Source organism: Vigna angularis, chromosome 6 (genome assembly GCF_016808095.1).
Source record: "Vigna angularis cultivar LongXiaoDou No.4 chromosome 6, ASM1680809v1, whole genome shotgun sequence".
NCBI classification, from domain to species: domain Eukaryota; kingdom Viridiplantae; phylum Streptophyta; class Magnoliopsida; order Fabales; family Fabaceae; genus Vigna; species Vigna angularis.
The window spans coordinates 5,629,838-5,653,264 of record NC_068975.1 but is presented as its reverse complement, the minus strand read 5'-3'; the positions used below and the strand labels follow the sequence as shown (position 1 = coordinate 5,653,264).

General features: G+C 38.0%; 1 protein-coding gene across 6 annotated transcripts in view; it reads right to left on the bottom strand.

Annotated features, from left to right (window-relative positions):
• Positions 1 to 23,427, bottom strand: part of LOC108342792 (uncharacterized) — a 68,296-nt gene that overhangs the window by 9,064 nt on the left and 35,805 nt on the right. For 4 of the 6 annotated variants that reach the window (XR_001833432.2, XR_001833433.2, XR_008249791.1 and 1 more), the window contains exons 7-8: positions 18,959 to 19,025; positions 9,641 to 9,712 (exon numbers count right to left, since the gene is read on the bottom strand). Coding sequence is in view for 2 of the 6 variants with exons in the window: in XM_017580594.2 (XP_017436083.1) it covers positions 9,641 to 9,712; positions 18,959 to 19,025 (139 nt within the window). In the remaining 4 variants the exon portion in view is untranslated. The remainder of the gene's footprint in view (positions 1 to 9,640; positions 9,713 to 18,958; positions 19,026 to 23,427) is intronic. The other 2 variants (XR_008249790.1, XM_052878781.1) reach the window with 1 other exon arrangement.

The following is a 23,427-nucleotide window of genomic DNA, read 5'->3' as shown; positions in this document are numbered from 1 at the left end:
GGTCGACGTCTCAGACTCCTCCGCACGCGCCTCTTCTCTCCGTCAGATCTCGTGTCATGTTTGTCATGCGCTGCTGTCCCGGTGTCGGAATCACATCGCGACGCTTCCGGTTGACTCGCCATACCTCCTCCTCTTTGTTATGACCCTCCATAGCTGCCATTGCTACCATCTTTGTTGCTTCACAGAATCTTCATCTTCCTCGCAACACACTTCCGCGACGGGTTGACGAGGATCCATCTCAGCCGCGAGGAGGAGAGGGTGTCACCTCACGTTTCCACTTTGCAACTACTGCCCTTTGTTGTTCTCTCCGATGCAGTCAGCCGCCACCGCTGTCGTCACAGTCTCTAATGAAAAGGGGTTGTTGTCAACGCAGACGAAGACACAGTTGGATTGGGAAAAAGATGGGTCAGAGGCGTCGTCGTTCTTGCTGTTTGCCGTGAGGGGAAATATTTTTCAGCCCCTGCAGGAAACTTTCTTTTTGGGCTAGAGTTTAACCCGTACTTCTTGTGATACAGTGTTAAGTATCACCTTTTTGGAGTAGTCCAGCATAGAACTTTGAACCTTCAACCTGTCTTTGGCCTTTTGATGCCATCATAAGTCCCAATCTTTGGTGTTTTTTTGGTTTCTACAAATACTTTGTTATAACAGCTCACTGAGAGTTGTTCTATGAGACCGCCCGCTGATTTGGCTCGTTCGATGTTAGGGGTTTCAGATTTGTCCCCAAGTACGGATCAGTTTTTACCAGTTCTTCCACCTTCACGTTCTGTCATTGACGTGCATATGCCGTTCAGTTGTGAGGGGAAGAAAAGTTTCAGCCGCTGCAGGGTAGTTAGTTCTTGAAGGTTTGTTGTTGTTTCAGCCGCTGTAGGGTGGTTAAGTCCCTATAGGTTTGTTGCTGTTAGCCACTGCAGACAGTTCAGTTCCTGCAGGTTTGTTGCTGTTCAGGGCAGTTAAGTCCCTAAAGGTTCGTTGTTGTTAGGGCAGTTAAGTCCCTTAAGGTTTGTTCAGGATGGTTAAAGTCCCTACAGGTTTGTGGCTGTTAGCCTTTTAGTGCCGCTACAGGGTAGTGTAATCCCTGCAGGTCTGTTGCTATTTAGGGCAGTTAAGTCCTTGAAGGTTTGTTGCTGTTTAGGGTAGTTAAGTCCCTACAGTTTGTTGTTGTTCGCTACTGGAGGAGGCCCTTCATCTATTCTTGTTGTTTGTTGCTGCAAGTCATCATCCATTTTTTATGGAAATCTCACTTGTCCATTGTTGTCCAAGTTGAAGTTTAATGTGCTAGTTCACCCTCGTCCATTGCTGTCCAAGTTGAAGTTTCATAGTGCTAGTTTATCCTCGTCCATTGCTGTCAAATTTGTTTTATTGACGTTCTCTACAATTGAGTTTGACTATTTCAAGCATGGTTCATACAATCTTGTATGATACAGCTTGAGGGGAAGTGTTGTAATTTGAGATAATATCTTTAGAACTTTCCTAATTAGAGAAAATAGATATATAATCTTTTATTTTATTTTACTTTCCTAGTTTCCCTATTTCCCTCTTTAGGAGAATTAGATTATTACAAATAGAGAGTATCAAAATGTATTTTTTATGATTGAGAATAATAAATCAGTCTTATTTTCCACTGTCACCGACCCTAGGAATAGACTCAGGAGGCTCAGGCGACCTTGTCTGGCGAGTGGGTCTTACCAAAGGTGGGCGCATGGGCTACATGCGCCGGCGACGATGGCGGCGCGTGGCGGCTCCTCTCACGGAGCGACTTCCGGCGTTGTGATCGCCGGTGTTGGCCGCACCTTTCTGCCCAATAAACGACCCCAACCGGCGACAGCGACAATAACAATTGTCGGACAGTGGCGGCAATGCGACTGTTGCAGCGGAACGGAGCCCCAAGATCAGGAGCTTTGACATCAAGTTGAAAATAAGACTTATTTTATTATTCTCAATCATGAAAAATACATTCTCATACCCTCTATTTGTAATAATCTAATTCTCATAAAAAGAGAAATAGGCAAACTAGAAAAACTAGGAAAATAAAATAAAATAAAAGATTATGTATCTATTTCCTCTAATTAGGAAGATTCTAAAGATATTATTTCAAATTACAACATCCACCAATAAAGGCCATGAAAATATCGGACCAAACCTATGTAGGAACTGGCAATGGTTGCAGTAATCCAGTAAGGGCTAAAGTTTTGCTCTTATTCCATTGGCAAACTTCACACTACATTACAAAATCCTTAATATCTCTTCTCATCCCTTCCCAATATAGAACACCAAAAATCCTTTAAAAGGTTCAGAAATACCCAATATGTCCTCCCACACAAGACTCATTCAAAGTGTCTACCGTCTTGTAAAAAAACAACCCATCCATCCTTTACTAGAGGCATTTGTCACCACCATAAAAGGTTTGGAGAAATCTGGTACCGTTACAACTGGAAGCTGAGAAAGAACCACTTTGTTAGGTTTATCCTCATGAGGTTTGTTTGGCCTATCATGTGTCATCCGCTATCGGGCAATGTTAGACTATCAGAAACTATCTAATGGGTGTAAACCTCACCTTGTAAGTCAGTTTTGTAAAGTTAGGCTTAAACCCACTTATTTCTGACCTCATATTTATGTTTTCTTCTCCTCCAAGTTGTTGGTCTTGTATTATCTATTGTTACGATATTTATCCTATTTCATTATCATTATATTGTATCAAGGGTTACCCTATTTATCATAATTATATTGTGTCAAGGGTTACCCTATTTATCATGATTATATTGTGTCTAGGGTTACCCTATTTATCATGATTATATTGTGTCTAGGGTTACCCTATTTATCTTGTATTATCTTATAAATAGAAGATTATGAGAGGGATCAATTAAGCCCTCTAGAATTATTTTATAGTTTAATTCTCAAGTTAGTATCAGAGCGGGTTGATCCTGCTCTGGTTTCTGTCTCGTAGCATCTATCCGGTGCCACAATTTGTTGTTGCACGCCACCGTCCACTGTCCACCGCTGCACGCCGCCAGCCACTATCATAGTTCCGTCCATCTAAACCCTTAGGGTTTACTTGTTCCTCGCTGATACGATTCGTCTTCTTCAGAAATGGCGTCTGGTAGTACTCTTTCCTTCTCCGGAAGTCCATCAATTACCTCCGAAAAGCTAAATGGAAAAAATTATCTATCATGGTCTGCTGTTGTTGAAATGTGGTTCCTTGGCCAATGGCATTATGACCACCTTGAGCGAGATGGAAGCCATGTGCCTACTGAAAAAGTTGATCAATGGAAACAAGCAGATTTCCAGTTGTGTGCCCTGTTATCGCAATCAATGGATCCAAAACTTCTTATATCTCCTAGGGCTTTCAAAACTTGTCACTCATTTTGGAAGAAAGCTCAAAGCATTTATGCCAACGATATTCAACGTCTCTATGACACTGCAAACAAGCTTACATCTCTTAAAATGGCAGACCGTGATATGGTGTCCTTCATGGCTGAAGCCCATTCTGCTGTCGAAGTACTCAAGATGTTTTTGGAAGCGGACCCATTAGAGGATATCAAAATGAAACTAGACAAATTTAACATGGTATCAGAGCCTGATTAGAGCCTATCCTAGTGATATTTGTTGTTTGTTGGGCATATTGTTCCACCCGCTATCGGGCCACTCGAGATGTCTATATCTCGGCGTGAGGGAAGTGTGTTGGAAGTCCCACATTGACTAGAGATAAGGCCAATTGATAGTATAAGTAGGTGCAAACCTCACCTTACAAGCTAATTTTGTGGGATTGAGTTAAGCTTAAAGTCCACTTCTTAACATCTATTTTTAGGACTTGCTGATAGGTTTCTTTGGTCAAGAAATCTATCTAACTTCTCTCACAACACACACACTAACACAGAAAAGAAAAAGAAGTCTGAATATTTCTTCTATAATGAACAAACAATGTACACACAAGCCTCCAAGGGAGCACTCCTCCTCTAGAGGATATAGATGTCCTGTCTATACAAAAGAATTAACAAAACTAAACTTTACAAGAGCTCCTCAGCCTCATATATAGGCTCCCCTCCCACTAACTAACTAATGCTAACAGTTACAATCATATCAGTATTCTCCTAACCACCTAACAACTTTATTATTTCTCTTTCCTCCTCTCATAAACTCTTAGTATCCTACCATTACCCGTCGCCTCTTGTCCAACCTTGTCCTCAAGGTTGAAGTCTGGAAATTGCTCTTGCATGGTAAAGACATCTTCCCATGTTGCCCCCTCCTCTCCTCCTTCTTGCCACAAAATCAACACCTGTGGCACCAACCCTTCCTTTTGTTGTTGTTGTCTTCTGTTCAACACTTTAAGTGGCCAAAATGTTGGCCCTTCTCCCTGTAACTCTTCTAGTAGATCCTTCCCAACTTGCTGGGTACCCACTGCTAGTTTTAACTAGGATACATGGAACACAGGATGTATCCTAGCTGTGTCCGGAAGTTGAAGTTTGAAGGCCATTGATCCCCCACCTGTTTCACCACCTTAAACGACCCAAAATATCTTGCGGAGAGGTTCAGATGTAATCTTGTAGGCATGGACGTTTGCCTATGAGGCCCAATCTTCAAATAAACACAGTCTTCCACTTTGATCGTCGCTGGTTTCCCTTTTCGATTGGCATATTTTGACATCTGGTCCTGTGCCCTCGCGAGATGATATCTGAGCTGCTTCAATGCCTCATCCCTCGTCTGCAGCTTGTGTGCCACTACTTCTACTGTTGTTTCTCCCCGAAGTGTGTAAGAGCTGGTGGAGGCCTCCCATACACCACTTCAAACGAAGTACATTTAGCCGATCCCTGATAACTGGTGTTATACCAGTACTCAGCCCAAGGCAGAACTAAACACCAACTCTTTGGTTGTTTTGAGCAGAAACATCTCAAATATGATTCCAACACCCTATTTAACACCTCAGTTTGCGCATTTGTCTCTGGATGATAGGCTGTGCTCATGTGGAGTTGCGTGCCCTGTAGGTTAAACATTTCCTTCCAAATGAAGCTTAGAAATAAGGGATCTCAGTCACTCATGATAGATATGGGTACCCCATGTAGCTTGACCACTTCTTTGACAAAAACTTCAGCTATAATTTTGGTTGTGTAATGGTACTTGATGGATATGAAGTGCCCATATTTGCTCAGCCTGTCAACCACAAATAACACTGAATTGTATCCCTGAGATTTGGGTAGCTTGACAATAAAATCCATACTCACTTCCTCCCAAATGGCTTGAGGGATTGGTAGGGGTTGTATCAAGCCCTGAGGAGATGCTGCCAAGTATTTGTGCTGCTGGCAAACCAAACAACTAGCCACAAAGTCAGTCACCGACTTCCTCATTCCAATCCAGTACAGTGACTAGGCGACCTTCCTGTATGTCCGGCACGAGTGTCCCCCGATAGGAGTGGCATGGAACTTTGTCAACAACCTGGGAATCCATGCCGACTAAGCTGATAGCATCAAACATCCCTTATAATGAAGTCTATCGTGCTCCAAGGTATAGGCTAGGTGTGAGTTGGGGTCTGTCCTCACCTCCTCCATAATTTTCTTTAGGACCTTGTCCATATCACCCTCATCTCAATATCACTCTCCTCCTTTTCCTCCCCTTTTCTAGATAGGGCATTTGCCACCCTATTAGACACTACAGTGCAGTAAATAATCTCAAAGTCATAACCCAGTAGTTTGGCCAACCAATTATGTTGATTTTGGGTAGTGATCCTCTGTTCCAGCAAATATTTGAGGCTCCTTTGGTCAATGTGACCATAAACTTCTGACCGAGGAGATAGGGCCTCCAGTGCTGAATTGCAAGAACTAAAGCCATGAGTTCTTTCTCATAGATGGACTCGGTAAGGGAAACTTCTGATAGAGCCTTGCTGAAGTAGGCAATAGGCTTTTTGTTCTGAGTCAAAACAACACCTACTCCTCTGCCCAAGGCATCACACTCAATGTGAAATTGTTGGGTGAAATCTAGCAGGGATAAAACAGGGGCTGAGTTGATGGCTTCCTTCAAAGCCTTCATAGTGTCACTGCCCTGGGAAGACCAACTAAATTTCCCTTTCTTCAGAAGATCGGTCAAAGGTCGGACTATTTTGCCATAGTCCTTGATGAACCTTTTGTAATAGCCCGTAAGGCCTAAGAAACCCCTTAAGGTCTTAATATTTTTTGGTTATGACCAATCTAAAACTGCTGCCACCTTCTCTCTGCCATCTGTACTCCAAGCTCCAAAATCATATGCCCCAAATACCTGATATGTGTCTTCCCAAAATTGCATTTCTTTCGGTTAGCAAACAACCGCTGCTGACTCAAAGTAGCCAACACCTGCCTGATATGTTCCTTGTGTTCTTCCCAGGTCTTGCTGTAGACCAAGATGTCATAAAAAAAACAAGAACACACGTCCTCAAATAGAGCTTCAACATGGTGTTGTTCATCATGCACTAGAAGGTTGTCGGGGCATTGGAAAGCCCGAATGGCATAACCAAAAATTCGTAGTGGCCCTGATGTGTCTGGAAGGCCGTTTTCTGGATATCCTCTTCTCCCATGCGTATTTGGTGGTAGCCTGCTCTCAAGTCCACCTTCGAGATCAGTTGGCCCCTCTCAACTCGTCCAACCGTTCTTCTATCACTGGAATCGGAAACTTATCCGGTATAGTGTCTCGGTTCAAGGCTCTAGTCCAGCTTCCATCTCTCTTTTTCACCAATATCATAGGGCTAGAATACGGGCTATTGCTTGGCCAAATTATGTCCGTCTTCAACATCTCCTCTACCTATTTTTCGATCTCCTTCATCAAATTAGGATATCGGTATTGTCTAACACTCACCAAATCCACTCCCTCCATAATAGGTATCTTGTGGTCAAGATGTCTGGTAGGAGGAAGACCCTTGAGCTCCCTGAATACATCCTCAAACTTGGCCAGGACCCGTTCTAAATCCTTAGTCTGGCTACATGTCAACTACTTCCCTACCTCTTCCTTCCCTTCTAACTCTGTTTAACCCAAGCCCCAAACCAAGGATACAACCTTTATCTCCTTCACCTTCAGTAAAGCTTTTGGAGATACCACCTTCGTTGTCAAGGTAGGGTCTCCTGTAATCATCACTGTCTCATTGCCCTGAGTGAACCCCATTGTCAGGTTTTCCCAATTTATGGTGACTTCCCCCAATTTGGCTAGGCAAGCTACTCCCAAAATGAGGTCTACCCCTCCCAACTTAAATAGGTAGAACTTCTCCTTGACCTCCACTTCTCCCAACATCACTGAAACTTCATTGCAAAAGCCTTGTGTCATTTTCCATTGCCCATCTCCGAGGCATACTCTGTAAGGATGTGTCTCCTCCACTGACAACCCAAGTCCTCCACCAGTTTCGTCACTATGAAATTACGACTAGCTCCGCTATCTATCAGAACCAACACCATCTTCCCCTTCACCCAGCCCTGTAGTTTCGTCGGTTTGGGTTGAGTGAGGCTTCCTGCTGAGAAGGAAGACAATTCCATATGTCTCTGTTCCATCTCCTCTACTTCTTCCCCTTCCCCTTCTTCCTCATCTTCAACCATCATCATCACTCGCATGCTTCTTTTTGGGCTCCTATGGCCCGAACTGTAACGTCCTCCACAATGGAAGCACTCCCCTTCTTCCCTTCTCTTGATATATTCTGAGTAAGGTAGATTTCTTACCCCTCTGCCTCGTGTCTCTCCTATCATATTACTTCCCTTCTTGGACACTGTAGTACCCATTGTCCCCTCCTTCTTTGTAGAATTCACGTTGTCTACAATCCCCTGCCTACTCTAGCCTCCCCTGAAAGAATCAGTTCTAGCAACCGTCCTCGATCCTCCTTGATACCTTCCCCACGTCTGATTATTCTTATTGGTCGCCCTCCATTCGTTCTTGGGTTCTTGTTGGCTTCCTCCACATCTCTAGCCACCTCCATGGCTATCAGTAGGTCCCTAGGGTTATGCGGCGTAATCTAGCTTTGGATGTCGCCTTGCAAACCAGGGAAGAAGTAGCCCAAAAGTTGTTCCTCCGTTACCACCGTCGTCTGCGCCACCAACATCTCAAACTCCTGGACGTAATTCTCCACTGTGTCTTTCTGCCTCATGGTCGTCAGTTTGTCAAACACAGTTCTCCCCCAAACCTCCTGATCAGTGCCTCTTGCAAATCTTCCCAAGAGGGATTCTTGGTCTTGGTCTTCTAGAATCTAAACCAATAGCTTGCACTGCCCTCCATACATGTATAAGCCAGCCGGAGTTTCTCCCTCCCAGTGACATGCCGAATATGAAAAAATTTCTCTACCCTTGAGATCCACCCCAATGGATCCAACCCCTCTAACGTGGGTAATTCCACTTGCTTTACCCAATTGGGCTGTAATTCGCCCATGTCGTCCTCCAACTCATCCTTCGAACTATCTTTCTTCCCTCTCCTATTCTCATCACTGACACTTGACTTCCCCAAGAGTTCCTATCAAGGTGCCGCACCATTCCTCCAACAACTAGCGCGAGTTCTTTAAGTTCTTGACGTATACCCATTGTCTCTTCTTTCAACTCTTCCCCTATCGTCTCTAGTGAACTCAGTCTCCCCTCCATAGCGTTCATTCTTCCTTCTATTATGTTCTCAATCGCATTCATCTTTCCCTCCATCTCGCTCCTCCAAGGATCTGGCAGGTCGAACCAATTGATAGGTTTCTTTGGTTAAGAAATCTATCTAACTCCTCTCAAAGCACAGACACTAGCACAGAAAAGAAAAAGAATTCTGTATATTTCTTTTATAATGAGCAAACAACGTACACACAAACCTCTGAGGGAGTAGTCCCCCCCACAGGATATAGATGTCCTATCTATACAAAAAAATTAACAAAACTAAAGTTTACAAGTTCGCCAGCCTCTTATATAGGCTCCCCTCCCACTAACTAACTGATGCTAACAGTTACAATCATATCAGTATCCTCCTAACCACCTAACAACCTTATTAATTCCTTTTCCTCCTCTCATAGACTTTTAGTATCCTACCACTTCCATTATCACGATAAAGAAACTGAATGACGAAAATTGTTCATCATGGTTAACTTCTGTGGAACTTTGGTTCTTTGCTTAGGGGTGCAATGATCATTTTGAAAAACAAAAGTGACGAAGTGCCAACAGAAGCTCTAATTAGCGAAAGAAACTTGCCTTTCAAAATCCTAGCACAAATAGGTTAGAACCTATAATTTGGCCCATATCAAGCACGACCCAGACCAATTTAGTAAATAATCTAGGCAAGGCTTATCAAAGCCCATTAAGCTCAAACGATCAGGATTTACACCATCCAATTCAATATATTTTCAATATACTAAATTTTATTTGAATATTCTAAGACCATAAAAAATTTAAACTTGCTTGATTTAAATTATTTGCCCATTAGCCTATTTAACAGCCATATTACAAAGTAGATATTTAAATAGGCTTTCAAGTTATGCTAGGCCTTTTAGAAAGGCAATCTAGGCTTTGAAAAAAAAAGACAATATGTTAGTAGTTAGACCAAAGCTCATGAATCAAATTTTAAAAAATAACCCAAATTTTAAAAAAAGACAATATGTTAGTAGATATTTAAATAACCCACTTCTTATTTATCTTTTGTAGAAAAAAGCAAACTATCAGCATGCAGTTTAGGTTTTCACCTCAGCAAAGAAGCCCATAATACTACTCACAAGCATAAGCAAAATAGACCGAAATCCTGGTAGCACAAAATCCTGCAAAAGGAGACAAGTTATTGTAAAGTACCAAAATTTTCAGATGAGGTACAATACAGTTGATCCTTACTATGGAAACGTGACAATCACTTAAACAAGTAATATTTGACATGAATCTGGTGCGTAGCCTTGCATGAAAAACATTTATTCATAAAGCTATTAATGGAGGAACCTTTTTTCCATTATGCTGAATGAGTTAAAAACTCAGAAAAGTAAGTTTGACATAGTACGTAGGTTGAAAGACTAAAGACAGTTTGTTTAAACTTAAAATAAGTGTTCTCAAAATAAACACCTTTTACCATGACCACATATATGAGAAGTAAAGAGGATGCTTATTACAAAACTGCTTAATATTAAAATAAGCACTAGAAATCTGCTTATTTTATTAAATATAAGAACTTTTTAATAAAATAAGTACAAACAACCCTCCATTATGGAATATCCAGAATTTATGAATTCATAATTGGGATCCATTGAATGTATTTTTATGGTAGCTAAAGTTCAATTATATATTTGGGCTTGAATTTGAAAAGGAGAATTTAAGGGCCTTTTTTATTTAACAATATTTTAAGTTGTAATTACAAAAGACTTGTCTTCATTTTTTATGTCTTCGAACATAGACATAGGAAACTATGAAAACAATAAAAAAAATGGGCCTATATATTTCCAATTAATACTTTTCCTTTTTTTGGAGAGTGATATTCGTAGCAAAGATTATTTTTTTGTGACTTTTGCTTGTCTAGTACAAGAATTTGTTAGATCTAGTTGACTGCATGGGACTCCTATTAGTCAGTAATAATGGATACCTTTCTACTGATGATCCTCTAACCTACACTTGTTGTAACAAAGGTTTATCATCTTCTGCACATTTTAAGATCTGGCCAATAAAGTTCTTTATTTTTCTCTCTATTTGATTTCTTCAATAGATACAAAGCTTATTGACGCTGTTGGATCATGTGTTTACCATACACTAAAAATTATAGTTGAAATCCAAAACACAATTATTTCTAACTAAGATCACACTACAATTATGCAACCTACAATAATCTCCTCTCAGCAATTGCCACACTACTAGCTCCCAAAGTTATAGTGGATAATCAGAACACTTTGTCTAGTTAAGAACGTAGTACCCCAAGTGCTAAATTTCAATTATGACTTAGCTTGCTTGGCCACTACAATGAACAATTAACGCAACCCAAGTCCAAAGTGACAACCCGTCATACAACACTCTTACATGCTCACACACAGTTAGCAAAATTTATAGTTTTCAACACCACCAACAAATTAAGCCTATTTAAGGTTGGCCTTTACAACCACTACTTGTGTATTAAACAAAAGAGAAACACACACATGTGCACACAACACATATAATACAGTGTACTATAGCATTACAGTTAGATATATTATCTTTTATCTTACACATTTAGCGAAATTTATAGCTTTCAACACCACCAACAAATTAAGCCTATTTAAGGTTGGCCTTTACCACCATTACTTGTGTATTAAACAAAAGAGAAACACACACACGCGCACACACACACATATAATACAGTGTACTATAGCATTATTGTTAGATATATTATCTTTATCTTTTATCTTACACATTTAGCCAAATTTATAGTTTTCAACACCACCAACAAATTAAGCCTATTTAAGGTTGGCCTTTACCACCATTACTTGTGTATTAAACAAAAGAGAAACACACACACGCGTACACACACACATATAATACAGTGTATTATAGCATTATTGTTAGATATATTATCTTTATCTTTTATCTTTAGTTAGTATATTATTATTTCTTATTTGTATTTTGGGCTTAGCCCATATTTCTTCTATTATAAATAGAGGACACTATGTGTATATTCAACATTAGAGAGATTAATCCCATACATAGTTTTCACTATATTCACTATTACAAAGATGGGCTCAAACCCATATATAAGATACATCTAACACTCCCTCTCCTGTTAAAGCATATAAATCATATACACCAAGCTTGTTACATAGATAATCAATTCCATGACCCAACAATAATTTGGAAAACACATTTGTTGATTGATCATTGGCATTAACAAATTGTGTAGCAAGTTTGAGCTAATATGCTAAAGCATGTTAGATGAGAGCTACTATACACGTGCATACACACATTGGAGTCCATATGTACAAAGCTATGGCTTCTACTACTTGTTAGAATATTTGGCTCAAATATGATAACAAGTAGTAGAAGCCATATTTTGTACTCTACTTTTGCATTAGATATTACCACTACATTTTGCATTTTGTTTTTCTAGGAAATCCAATTGTCACCACAAATAAAGACAACATAGAAGTGGACATCTTGTCAATACAAAAGCCTACTCAATCTGCATTTGAGTTATGGAAGGACTCTCGAAAAAAGATGTTATAGCCCTTGAAGACATGATAAGTGGGTAGGATCAAGGAGAGAATGCGAAAAGCGGTTAAAAGATAAAAAGAAAAACCACCAAGGATTCAGGAGAGAGAAACCTAGGGTTTTAGAAGAGAAAAACCTAGGAGAACCACAAAATGATTTAGAAACCAAGAGCAAAAGGTGGATATGGACTTAGGATGCTCCAACGAGATAGATGAATTAGAGGAAGGGGTTAAGTGAGAGGCAACACACATATGCAAACCATAAGATGCCCTTAAGATATCTAAGAATGTGTTTGACAACTGGATTAGAGAGTTCCCAAGATCAGGAGTTCTGACACCATCTTGAGAAAGAGAATGACTTTTATTATTTTCATTCATGTCTATTACATTCTCGTTACCTCTGTTTGTAACAATCTAATCTTCTAAAAAAAGGAAATAAGAAAACAATATATTGAAAAATAATCTAGAAGATCCTACAAATATTTTCTCTAATTAGGAAGATTTTCCTCTAATTACAACACAATCTAATTGCTATTAATCTTTCTCCTAATTCCAAATTTACATGAGAAGACAAAGCACATGGAACGTGATATTTTCTTTATTTAAGAAAGAGTGCTAGATATTCGACCATGTAGCCTTGAAGGTTGCATTTTAATTTTAAAATTTGAATTTCCCTCTTCTTTTTCTATTTAGTTTTTTGGCCAAACACTTAGAAGAGTCTAGAATTAGGATCTAAAATTCATTCAGGATTTATCTCTTGTACATTTCATTTGAATTTGTAAGATGGCTTATTAAAAAATAGTAATCTCCTCCTCTCTTAAATTTAGGAGAGAGAATATATATTTTATTATCTATCTCCTTACATGCATTGGATATATATATACAAGAGCTTATCTAATGAGCAACCTATTCTATGGAACAAATCACTAAAATTGTGGGATTGTTATTCTAGTAATAATAGCAAGATAATAATAGCCACATACAGAGAATATAACAAATTAAATATGTTGGAATAATATCTAAAGTTTCCTAAAATATATTTTGAAACTCCCCCTCAAGCCACTATCAAGCTTTTCTTTGATAAAATATCTGTCCACTTCAATATGTTTGGTTCTATCATGATGTACTGGGTTGTGTGCTATACTAATTGCAGATTTACTATCACAATATAACCTCATTGGTTCAGCCTACTTTATCCTTAAGTGTTCCAATATAATCTTCAGCCATAAAAATTCAAATTCCTTGGGCCATTGCTCGAAATTCTGCTTCAGCACTAGATCTAGCTACCACACTTTGTTTTTTGCTCTTCCAAGTTACTAGGTTTCCACCAAGAAAGGTACAATATCCAGTAGTTGACCTCCTATCCACAGCTCAACCTGCATAATCAGCATCTGTATATGCCTCAAGACTGGCATTCTTATTTCTTTAGAACAAATATCCTCTTCATGGAGTCCCTTTTATATATTGGCAATTCTAAGTGCAGCTTGTAAATGTGCTTCCTTTGGTTGGTTCATAAATTGGATAACTAAGCTCATAACAATGCAATATCCGGCCTAGTGTGAGATAGGTAAATTAGTCTTCCCACAAGTCTTTGGTACATTTCTTTATCCACAGACACATCCTCCTCTGCACTTCCCAACTTTATATTTGGATCTACAGGTGTACTTGATGGTTTGCAAGCTGTTTTACCTGTTTCCTGTAGCAAATCAATGATATATTTCTGTTGGGATATGAAGATTCCTTTCCTGGAATGGGCTACTTCAATCCCCAAAAAATATTTTAGCTTCACTAAAGTCTTGATTTCAAATTCCTTGGCAAGGCATTGGCTCAACCTTTGTTGTTCCTTTTTATCATTCCTAGTAATAATTATATCATCCACATAGACCAATAGTATTGTTACTCCCCTCGAATCGAAATGTTTGATGCATAAAGTGTGGTCCCCTTGGCTCTATTTATATTTAAGACTTGTCATAACTTTGGTGAATCTCCCAAACCATGCTCTAGGCGATTGTTTCAACCCGTACAGTGCCTTTTTTAATTTTCAAATTGTGTTGGCCTCAATCTGTCCCATATACTCGGCGGTATTTCCATGTATATTTCTTCTTCAAGATCCCCATGTAGGAATGCATTTTTTACATCAAATTGCTGGAGTTCCCAATTGTAGTTTGCTGCCAATGACAAAATTACTCTAATCGTGTTCATTTTGGCAACTGGTGCAAAAGTCTCTAAGTAATCCACTCCATATGTTTGGTGAATCCCTTGGCCACCAACCTTGCCTTATACCTCTCAATAGTCCCATCAGACTTGTACTTCACTGTATAAACCCATTTGCACCCAACAGCCCTTTTTCTAGGTGGTAGGGAGACTAGCTGCCAAGTATTGTTTTTCTCCAACGCCTCCATCGCCAAGTCCATGGCTTGTTTCCATTTTTTGTCAATTAATGCCTCAAATACAGAAGGTGTAGTTGTGGTGTTTAGGCTTGTGAGAATGGTTTTATGGGTAGGTGAGAATTTTTTAAAGGATAAATAATTTGTCAAGGGGTAAGGTTGTTGTTTGGTGCAAGTTCTGGTTCCTTTTCTAAGAGCAATTGGGAGGTCTAAATTATGATCTATATGTTCGACTGGTTTTTGAGAAGGAAATTCATCACAACCAATAGAGTTAGAATTTATAGGATCAAAAGGAATTACCTTAGGTGATGTTGTAGGATTGGATTCTTGAACATGAGTAGATCTTGGAATGGCCTTTCCTCTTCGTGTGTACACCAAATTTTTCCCAAACTTTGTATTATCATGTGGTTTAGTTGCTAGTCCTGTAGATTGAGGTATTTGATTCACCTTTACTTGTTCCTCTTTAGCTTCAGCTTCACATATAGTGGTAGTATTCTTTTGAATTTTTGTTTCTGGTCCAAAAGACAGATTTGGTAATATAAAGGTTCATCTTCCTCTCTTAAAGACTCCCACTGAAGATGAGATTGGTCAAAGTAGCTTACTTGTTCATTGAAAGTAACATCTCTAGACACAGAATTTTTTGGATGGGGGATGAAAACACTTATACCCTATTTGTGTGGTTGAGTACCCCAAGAAAATACATGTTATTGCCTTTGGGTCAAGTTTTCCTCTTCCATTACTATGAACATGTACAAAGGAGACACTGAAATATTCTAGGTTGAAGGTTATTTGTATGGATTATATGTGGGTAGAATGAGTTTAAGACTTCCATGGGGCTTTTTGAAGATAAAACAGTAGAAGGTAATCTATTAATCAAGTAAGTAACAGTGAGAATAGCTTCCCCCCAAAATCTTTTTGGAACATTATTTTGAAAAAGAAGTGCTCTAGTTTAATCTAATAAGTGCCCATTTTTCCTTTCTACAATCCCATTTTGTTGGGGTGTGTTTACCCATGAGGATTCATGGATTATTCCTTCCTTTTGACAAAAAGAATTTAGAGTATGATTGAAGTAATCTTTGGCATTATCAGACCTAATTATTTTTATATTAACCCCAAATTGATTTTTAATCATTGAAACAAACTGAAGAAAAACATATTTGACCTCAGATTTGTGTTTAAGAAGGAAAAGTCATGTTACCCTTGTACAATCATCTATAAAGGTTATAAACCATTTAGCCCCTGAAGTACTAGGAATATTAGAGGGACCCCACACATCCGTATGAACAAGATAAAATGGAGAATTGCTTACTTTATTGCTGATAGGAAAAGGTGCATGCTTGTGTTTGGCAAGCTCACACACCTCACAATTTCTAGATTTAAATTTTTAAACAAGGAAATATTAACTTTACGACCCGAAATGAAGGATGTCCCAAACGACAATGAAACAATTACATTTTTTCTTTGTTGGCCATGGAGTATTCAGATATTAGAGAGTGACTCTCAATGGGCAGACTCAAATCTTCCATGTAGTGAAGGCCATTCCATTCTCTAGCATGTCCAATCGTCCTCCCTGACTTCTTGTCCTGCAATATACAAGAGTTGCTATGAAAACTACATTACATAAGAGGTCCTTGGTAAGTTTTTGTATAGATATCAGACTTGTGGATAACTTAGGGACATGAAGAACATTTTTTAGTATCATGTTTGAGGGTATTTGGACATCTCCTTGTCCAGTTGCAGTAATGAGGGTTCCATCAGCGGTAGAAATTTTCTTGCTGTTGGGACATGGGCAATATGTGGAGAAGTGTTTAGGGAATAATGTCATATGGTTTGTGGCTTCAGAGTCTAGTATCCAATAGTGGGTAAATGGGGTATTTGAGAATTTAAATCCAAAAGAAAATGGGAACTTACCAGAGTATGTCAACGAACACATACCTGTGGGTTTTTCCAATTTACTAAAAAAGGACCTTACTCTTTCTAACTCCTCATGGTTGAGTTAAACAAATCCTTCTTCTTGACTTTCAGGACCAGCAACAACATTAGCTTTCCACCCTCTCCTTGGAAGGCCTCCTTTGTGTCCCCAATCTTTGCTTTGAGGTTTTCCATGTAACTTCCAGTATTTGTCCCTTGTGTGATGCGGCTTGCTGCAATAGGTGCACCAAACTCCTTCATTTTTCTTCTCTGTTCTTGGAAAAGGGCGTACTTTTTTTGTTCTGCAACCATGGTTGTTGCTCCTTCAACAATCATAGCTGAATTATCCGCAATTGGAGTCTCTAGAATTAGACTCCTGCTTTCTTCACTCTGAATAATTGTCATTACTTCATTGAGTCCAGGAACCTTCTCCTTGCCTAATATTTGGATTTTGACTTGATCATATTCTTGGTTTAGGCCTACCAAGAAATCATAAACTCGATCTTGTTCAATGTATTCTCTTAGAATTGTTGAATCCTCATAACACTTGGCCTTTATGACCCTGTAATGATCTAATTCCATCCATAAAGATTTGAGTTGATTAGCATACTCCGTGACAGATTTAGTGCGTTGTTTGGTTGCCATTGTTTTTGCTTTCACCTCATAAATTTGGGCAGCATCCTTTGCCTTAGAGTAGGTTTGCTCTATTGCAATCCATATGGCCTTTGCAGAAGTGAGGAACATGCATGTATCGCTAATTTCCGGAACCATTGAGTTCCATAGCCATGCCATGATCATGGAGTCTTCTTCATCCCATGACTTGAATCTGGCATCTTCCGTAGGAGCATCATTACTGAGATGGCTGACCTTTCCTTTCCCTTTTATTCTAGAACTTGTTTACATATTCCATTTCAGCCATTACAAAAATGTGCAAATAAGGCACAAAAACAAAGACTGTGATGGAACTCTAGGGTTAGGCAACAATGAAGGCTGTGATGGAACCCTAGGGTTAGGCAGCAATGAAGGCGGTAATGAAAATACACGGTTAGAGGCTCCCAAGGATCGGGAGCTCTGATACCATCTTAAATTTAGGAGAGAGAATATATATTTTATTATTTGTCTCCTTACATGCATTGCATATATATACAAGAGCTTATTTAATGAGTAGCCTATTCTATGGAACAAATCCCTAAAATTGTGGGATTGTTATTCCAATAATAATACCAAGATAAGGAGAATATAACAAATTAAATACGTGGGAATAATATCTAAAGTTTCCTAAAATATATTTTGACATCCTCTTGTAATTCTCTTAGCTATATGAAATTTTAGAGCTTGAAACACAAATAGCAATCTCCTCCTCTTGTAATTCTCTGGGTCGTATGAAAATTTAGAGCTTGAAACACCTGAGACTGATCTTATATATTTGGAGTCTTATCTTGAATTCATAGTAGTGGAGTGGTGATTCTAACTCTTCTTCCCCTTTTCTCCTTAATCTTGTTTTTTACTCTATGTTCTTATATTGTTCATCTTCATTAACTATTCATGCCTTGTTATTCATTAAGTCATATGCTCTTAATTCTATTCTTTAGTACTTATTAGTTCCTTCCTGTGTTATTGTTCTTTACATGTTCATCTATGTCGTTTAGAATCTTTGATTGAAAGTCTTGTGTCTGAAATTGTATTGTTAAACTTTTCTATATGTGTTAACCTTCCAATGCATGCTACTCGATTTCCATGAGTATGGGAGGAATGATTGCGGCATTGGATTAGAAGCACATGGTTTTTACTACTTCCACTCCGCCCCAGATGTTAGGTCATCTTAAGCTTGAATAAATTCAAGGTCACAGTTCCCAGCCTTTCTAAGCTGCATCCCTAGCCAAAAGAAGACAATGAACTAATCTAGCCAAAAGCAAAAGAAAAAAAATAACTAGAATGATTCATTATTAATGATAAAGACATAAATATTATACATGCATTGGAATTGTTAAGAAGTGGACTTAAGCCTAACTCAACCCCACAAAACCGGCTTGTAAGGTGAGGTTTGCACCCCACTTATATATTATAATTTGGCCTTATCTCTAGTCGATGTGAGACTTCCAACACACCCCCTTCACACCGAGGTATAGACATCTCGAACGTGAGAATAGAATTAATGGGTGGTCCGATAGTGGCCCGACAACAGGTGGAACAGAATATCCACATAGATCTCGCTAGGATAGGCTCCAACCCTGGCTCTGATACCAAGTTGAAAAAAGGACAGATTTTATTATATTTTGAATCATAAAAAATACATTCTCATATCCTCTATTTGTAACAAACTAATTATCCTAAAAAGAAAAATAGGAAAACTAGGTAAACAAAATAAAATAGAAGATTATATATCTATTTTCTCTAATTAGGAAGATTCTAAAGATATCTTCTCTAATTACAACAGAAATCTTATAAATAAATTTTAAAACATGCATTCTTTCATATACTAATGGCGATTTCTTCAAGAAAGTATACACCAAATCCCATTGACTAAAGAAGTAGTTTCATCGAATGTACTTACCTCAAAGATATAAGTACATATTCCCATAGCAGGACTAGCAAATAAGCCAAATGAAAAGACAGTTAACCTGCAAGAAAATGGAAAGTCATATAACTAAAATACAAATACATTGTTTCCAATACTAAATTGTCAAGACCAGAAATATTTGGTGCTCTACGCTAATTTCTGAAAATATTTAAACAGCAAGCAATATGCACTTTAATATCCAACCACTCTTGTTCTGTACTACACTAAAAATCCGTTATATGCAATCTAACCTCATAATATAGTTATTGAAAAAGAAAGCTGTAGTTAAAGCCAAAAACCTATGATAATAAAGATCTAACTTAAAAGAGTCAGCGTGTTAGTAGAAGATTAAAATCCATCTTAATAAGACCAGTTGCTAATTAACAAAATCTCATCAGTGTTTACTCTAAAACTGTTTATGCAATACACTGAGTAATTATAATTTCATGTTTACCAAAAAGTTTAAAAGCTAGAATATGTTGAGTTCGACCTGAAATAAGCTACATTCATCTTTCAATTTTGGAGGCATTCAGAAAATGCTTTTGAGTAGATTCATTTGGATATAAAATATCTTTATGAATTATAACTAGTTATTTTTAGATAAGTTCAAAAAGCGTCTTGGTGAAGCTTATGAAACATAAATATCTTATTATGATGGGTCGAGTAAGTTTCAGTGTAATATTTATGGCAACCTCTTATGTAATAAAAACTTATGATTTCTAAAGCCTTAATACCGACTTGGATTGTTAGTATTGCCCAAACTTTATCAGAACTACACATTGGGTGTATCTATAGTTGATGTGCGAAAAACACATCTCAAAGATGAAATTAAGGCAATCTTAAAATTTTGTATTTGAATCTAACTCAACCTTAAAAGTTGGATGACAAAGTGAATGTTGTCCCCAACACATATACTGTATTATAACACTACCCGCCATGATAGAATGATCCCTCTTTTACAAATTAGAGCCTTCTTCTCAAAGTGAGAACCCTGACTAGTGAATGCATTAGAGAATCAGCTTTCTCTATCGTTAACTCTAACCTATGGTGATAACTTACTCCAGCAGCATCAATTGCAACAATGACAGGTTCCAACGACCAAAATCTTAAAACCAAGTTTTTCTCCATTTTTTTCTTCTTCTTTCTTGTTTTTCTTTTCTTTTATCCACATTTATTTTTTTTTTATCCTTTCCTCCTCTTTACACATGTTCTTCTTAATCTAGTTGCAACTCTATTTTTATAGTTCTCTGTTTTTTTAATTCCAAAACCAACTATTTGTTTCCTATTCTGTTGTAATTAGAAGAAATATCTATAGAATCTTCTTAATTAGAAAAAAATATCTATAGAATCTTCCTAATTCGAGAAAACATGTGTATGATCTTCCAGATTATTTTGTTTCCTTATTTCCCTTTCTAGATGATTAGATTGCTACAAATAGAGGTAAGGAGAACCTAATTACCATGAATGAAAATAATAAAATCATTTTCTTTTTCAAGTTGGTATTAGACCTCCCGGTCTTGGGAGATCCGTTTGCAAAAGTAGCCACCGCTCTTGCTGTCTGACCACTGTGGCTGCCGCCATTGCCGATTGGGGTCGTTGATAGGGTAGTAGCCACCGCGGTTGGCGTAGTTGCTGTCTGACCACCACGCGCCGCCACCGTCGCAGGCGCGTGTAGCCCACGCGCCTAGTTCCGGCGAGACCCACTCGTCGCCGCCGTTAGACACAAGGTCGTCGGCGCCTCCTGAGTCCATTCCACCGGTCGATGACGTCCCGTTTGGCCCAGATTTAAGTAGATCTGAGTTTTACTTTTTGTTCCTTTTTCTGTTGTCGTTGTCGTCGCCTTGGATAACCTCACTGGAGACACCTGATTGCGTTCTACATGATGTCTGAAGTAAAAATTATTCCTTTGAGTCCTAATGATCTACCCAATATGGTGGGTGCCTATCGGTTGCATGATCGGAATTTCCTATAATAGAGTCAGTATATTTGAAGGATTCTCAAGGGACGTTCAAGACTAAATAACATAAATGGAGGGGCACCAGGGCTAGACGTTCAATTTGGGACAATGAAGATTCACTAATTATGACTTGAATATGGCAGCCCATGATTCCTGAGATAAGTAGAAATTATATGTTTATAAAATATTGTTCCCAATTACAGTCCACTTAAAAGGAGAATATCAAGCACCTTAAAAATGAAACAAAGAATCCTCAAATTAATAAATTAAATACAAGTATCTTTATAAATACTGTGACGGTAGAATGCGATTATGCTATTTTCAAAATATTTGTCATTTTTGATTTTGCTTTTAAGCATATATGTTTATACAAATTTGTCTGCGATCATTGGCTTGGTGTTAGAATCATAGATATGGACGTAATCATAATCAGTTAGACTTCTAGCATATTTATGTTATTCACCTCAAAGAGAGTAGCCTGTAATATGTTCTCTCTCCTATGAATTCTAAACACACAAAATTCATCATATGCCGTCTTAGTTTCCTTCTTCTAATTTATGCTCAATTGGGTCATCCTAACCTTGATAAGCTTCAACACCTTGTACCACATCTAAGTTGTCAACTTTGTCATGTAAATCCTGTAAATTAGAAAAACATAATCATAGTCCATTTCTTAAAGAGTGTCCTCCCAAGAAATATTTGGGGACCGAATTGTGTTAACTCTACTTTAAGATTTCAATATTTGTAATTCATTGATTATTCTCAATATAATTCTTTTTTGAATGAAGAATCGTTTTAAGTTGTTTTTCATAATTCAATACTTTTATAATAAAGTTAAAAATCAATTTCGTGCTTCTATTCATATTTTTTGTATCGAATATGCTAGTAAACACCTCCCTCATACTTTTCAAACTTTCATGACTTTCCATGGTATTCTTCACCAAAGATCCAATGCATACCCCTTATCAAAATGGGGAGACAAAGTCCAAGAATAGGCACCTTATTCAAATTACTCAAACTCTTTTACTTCATGGATATGTTCTCAACAATTTTGTAGTGATGTTCTCATTGTGTGCTATATTGTCACTCTATTGTGTTCCCTCGTCAACTTTTCAATCCCTTAACTCCTATAGTCTTCGAATCTACCTATTTTGTTCACAATCTTAGTCTTGAGGTCAACAAATTATCACCTAAGTCTAAAAAAGGGTATAAGTATTTCTCACCCTCAATTCATCACTATTTCATAACACTTGACAAGACCTTCTTCAGTCTTCTTTCTACTTACAAGTATAAGCTAATGACATTGTCACCCTCTCCTTACATTTGATGTCTTTAAGAAGTATATGTGATGACATTTTCAAACAAACTTAGATACTCCATGTGGAGGTAGAATAATCGAAAAATGTAATTGTAATATCTTAGAGGAAGTACACGTTACATATTTTCTAGGAGATTCTAGTGACGTCCAAGCCCCATGACACACCTATGAATCACAATGTTAAACTTCTACCAAGTTCGGGAGAGACATTTTCAATACCTTTGTGGTAAGTGTGGTAAATAAATTTCTTAATTCTCCATGTGCAAGACATTGGATTGCAATCATTCACATTTTGGGGGTCATAGGCATTACTGAAGTTGGACAACAAAAGGGTGTGTGGAGTGTAATATCCTTGAGTGATGAAAGGTTGTATGTTGGAGACCTAAAGGCACACTTCGCTCATATTGTTTTAGAGCAACAATAGCAACTAAAGGTTTCATGATCATGATGATGAAAAACTATAATGTAAATGTCAAAAAAGTGGCCACAACAACAATATTTTGAGTGCTACAATAGTAGACTTGATTTCCAAATGTAATGCCACAATTACATGAGGTAACGAATTTTGAATCTTATAAATTATTGTAATTCTAATGAGCTTGTATATGAAAATTTAGAAGGACAGGTGGACTAAAATCTAGACCTTCCCTTTGTCATTAGAAACTGTTGAATATAGTGAAAACTATGTATGGGATTAATCCCCTTGCGTTGAATATACACATAGGGATTAATCCCCCTCTGTTTATAATAGAAGAAATATGAGATAAACCAAAAATACAAATAAGTATAATAACAAATTAAATAAATATAAAAGATAAAGATAATATATCTAACACTTTCCTCAAGCTGGTGCATACAAATCGTATGTACCAAGCTTGTTACAAATATAATCAATTCTTGGCCCCGTAAAGACATAGTGAAAATATCTGCTAACTGATCACTTGAACTAACGAACTCGGTCTTGATATCTCCGGATACAATTTTCTCTCGAATAAAATGACAGTCGATCTCATTGTGTTTGGTCCTCTCATGAAGAGCAACATGATTGTCACGTATAAGCGTCATTTGAGTGACATCTCCATATTGTACATCTCTAAGCAATTGCTTAAGCCAAACAAGCTCACAAGTGGCTAAGACCATAGCTCTATATTCTGCTTCTGCACTAGATCTCGCCACAACACTCTATTT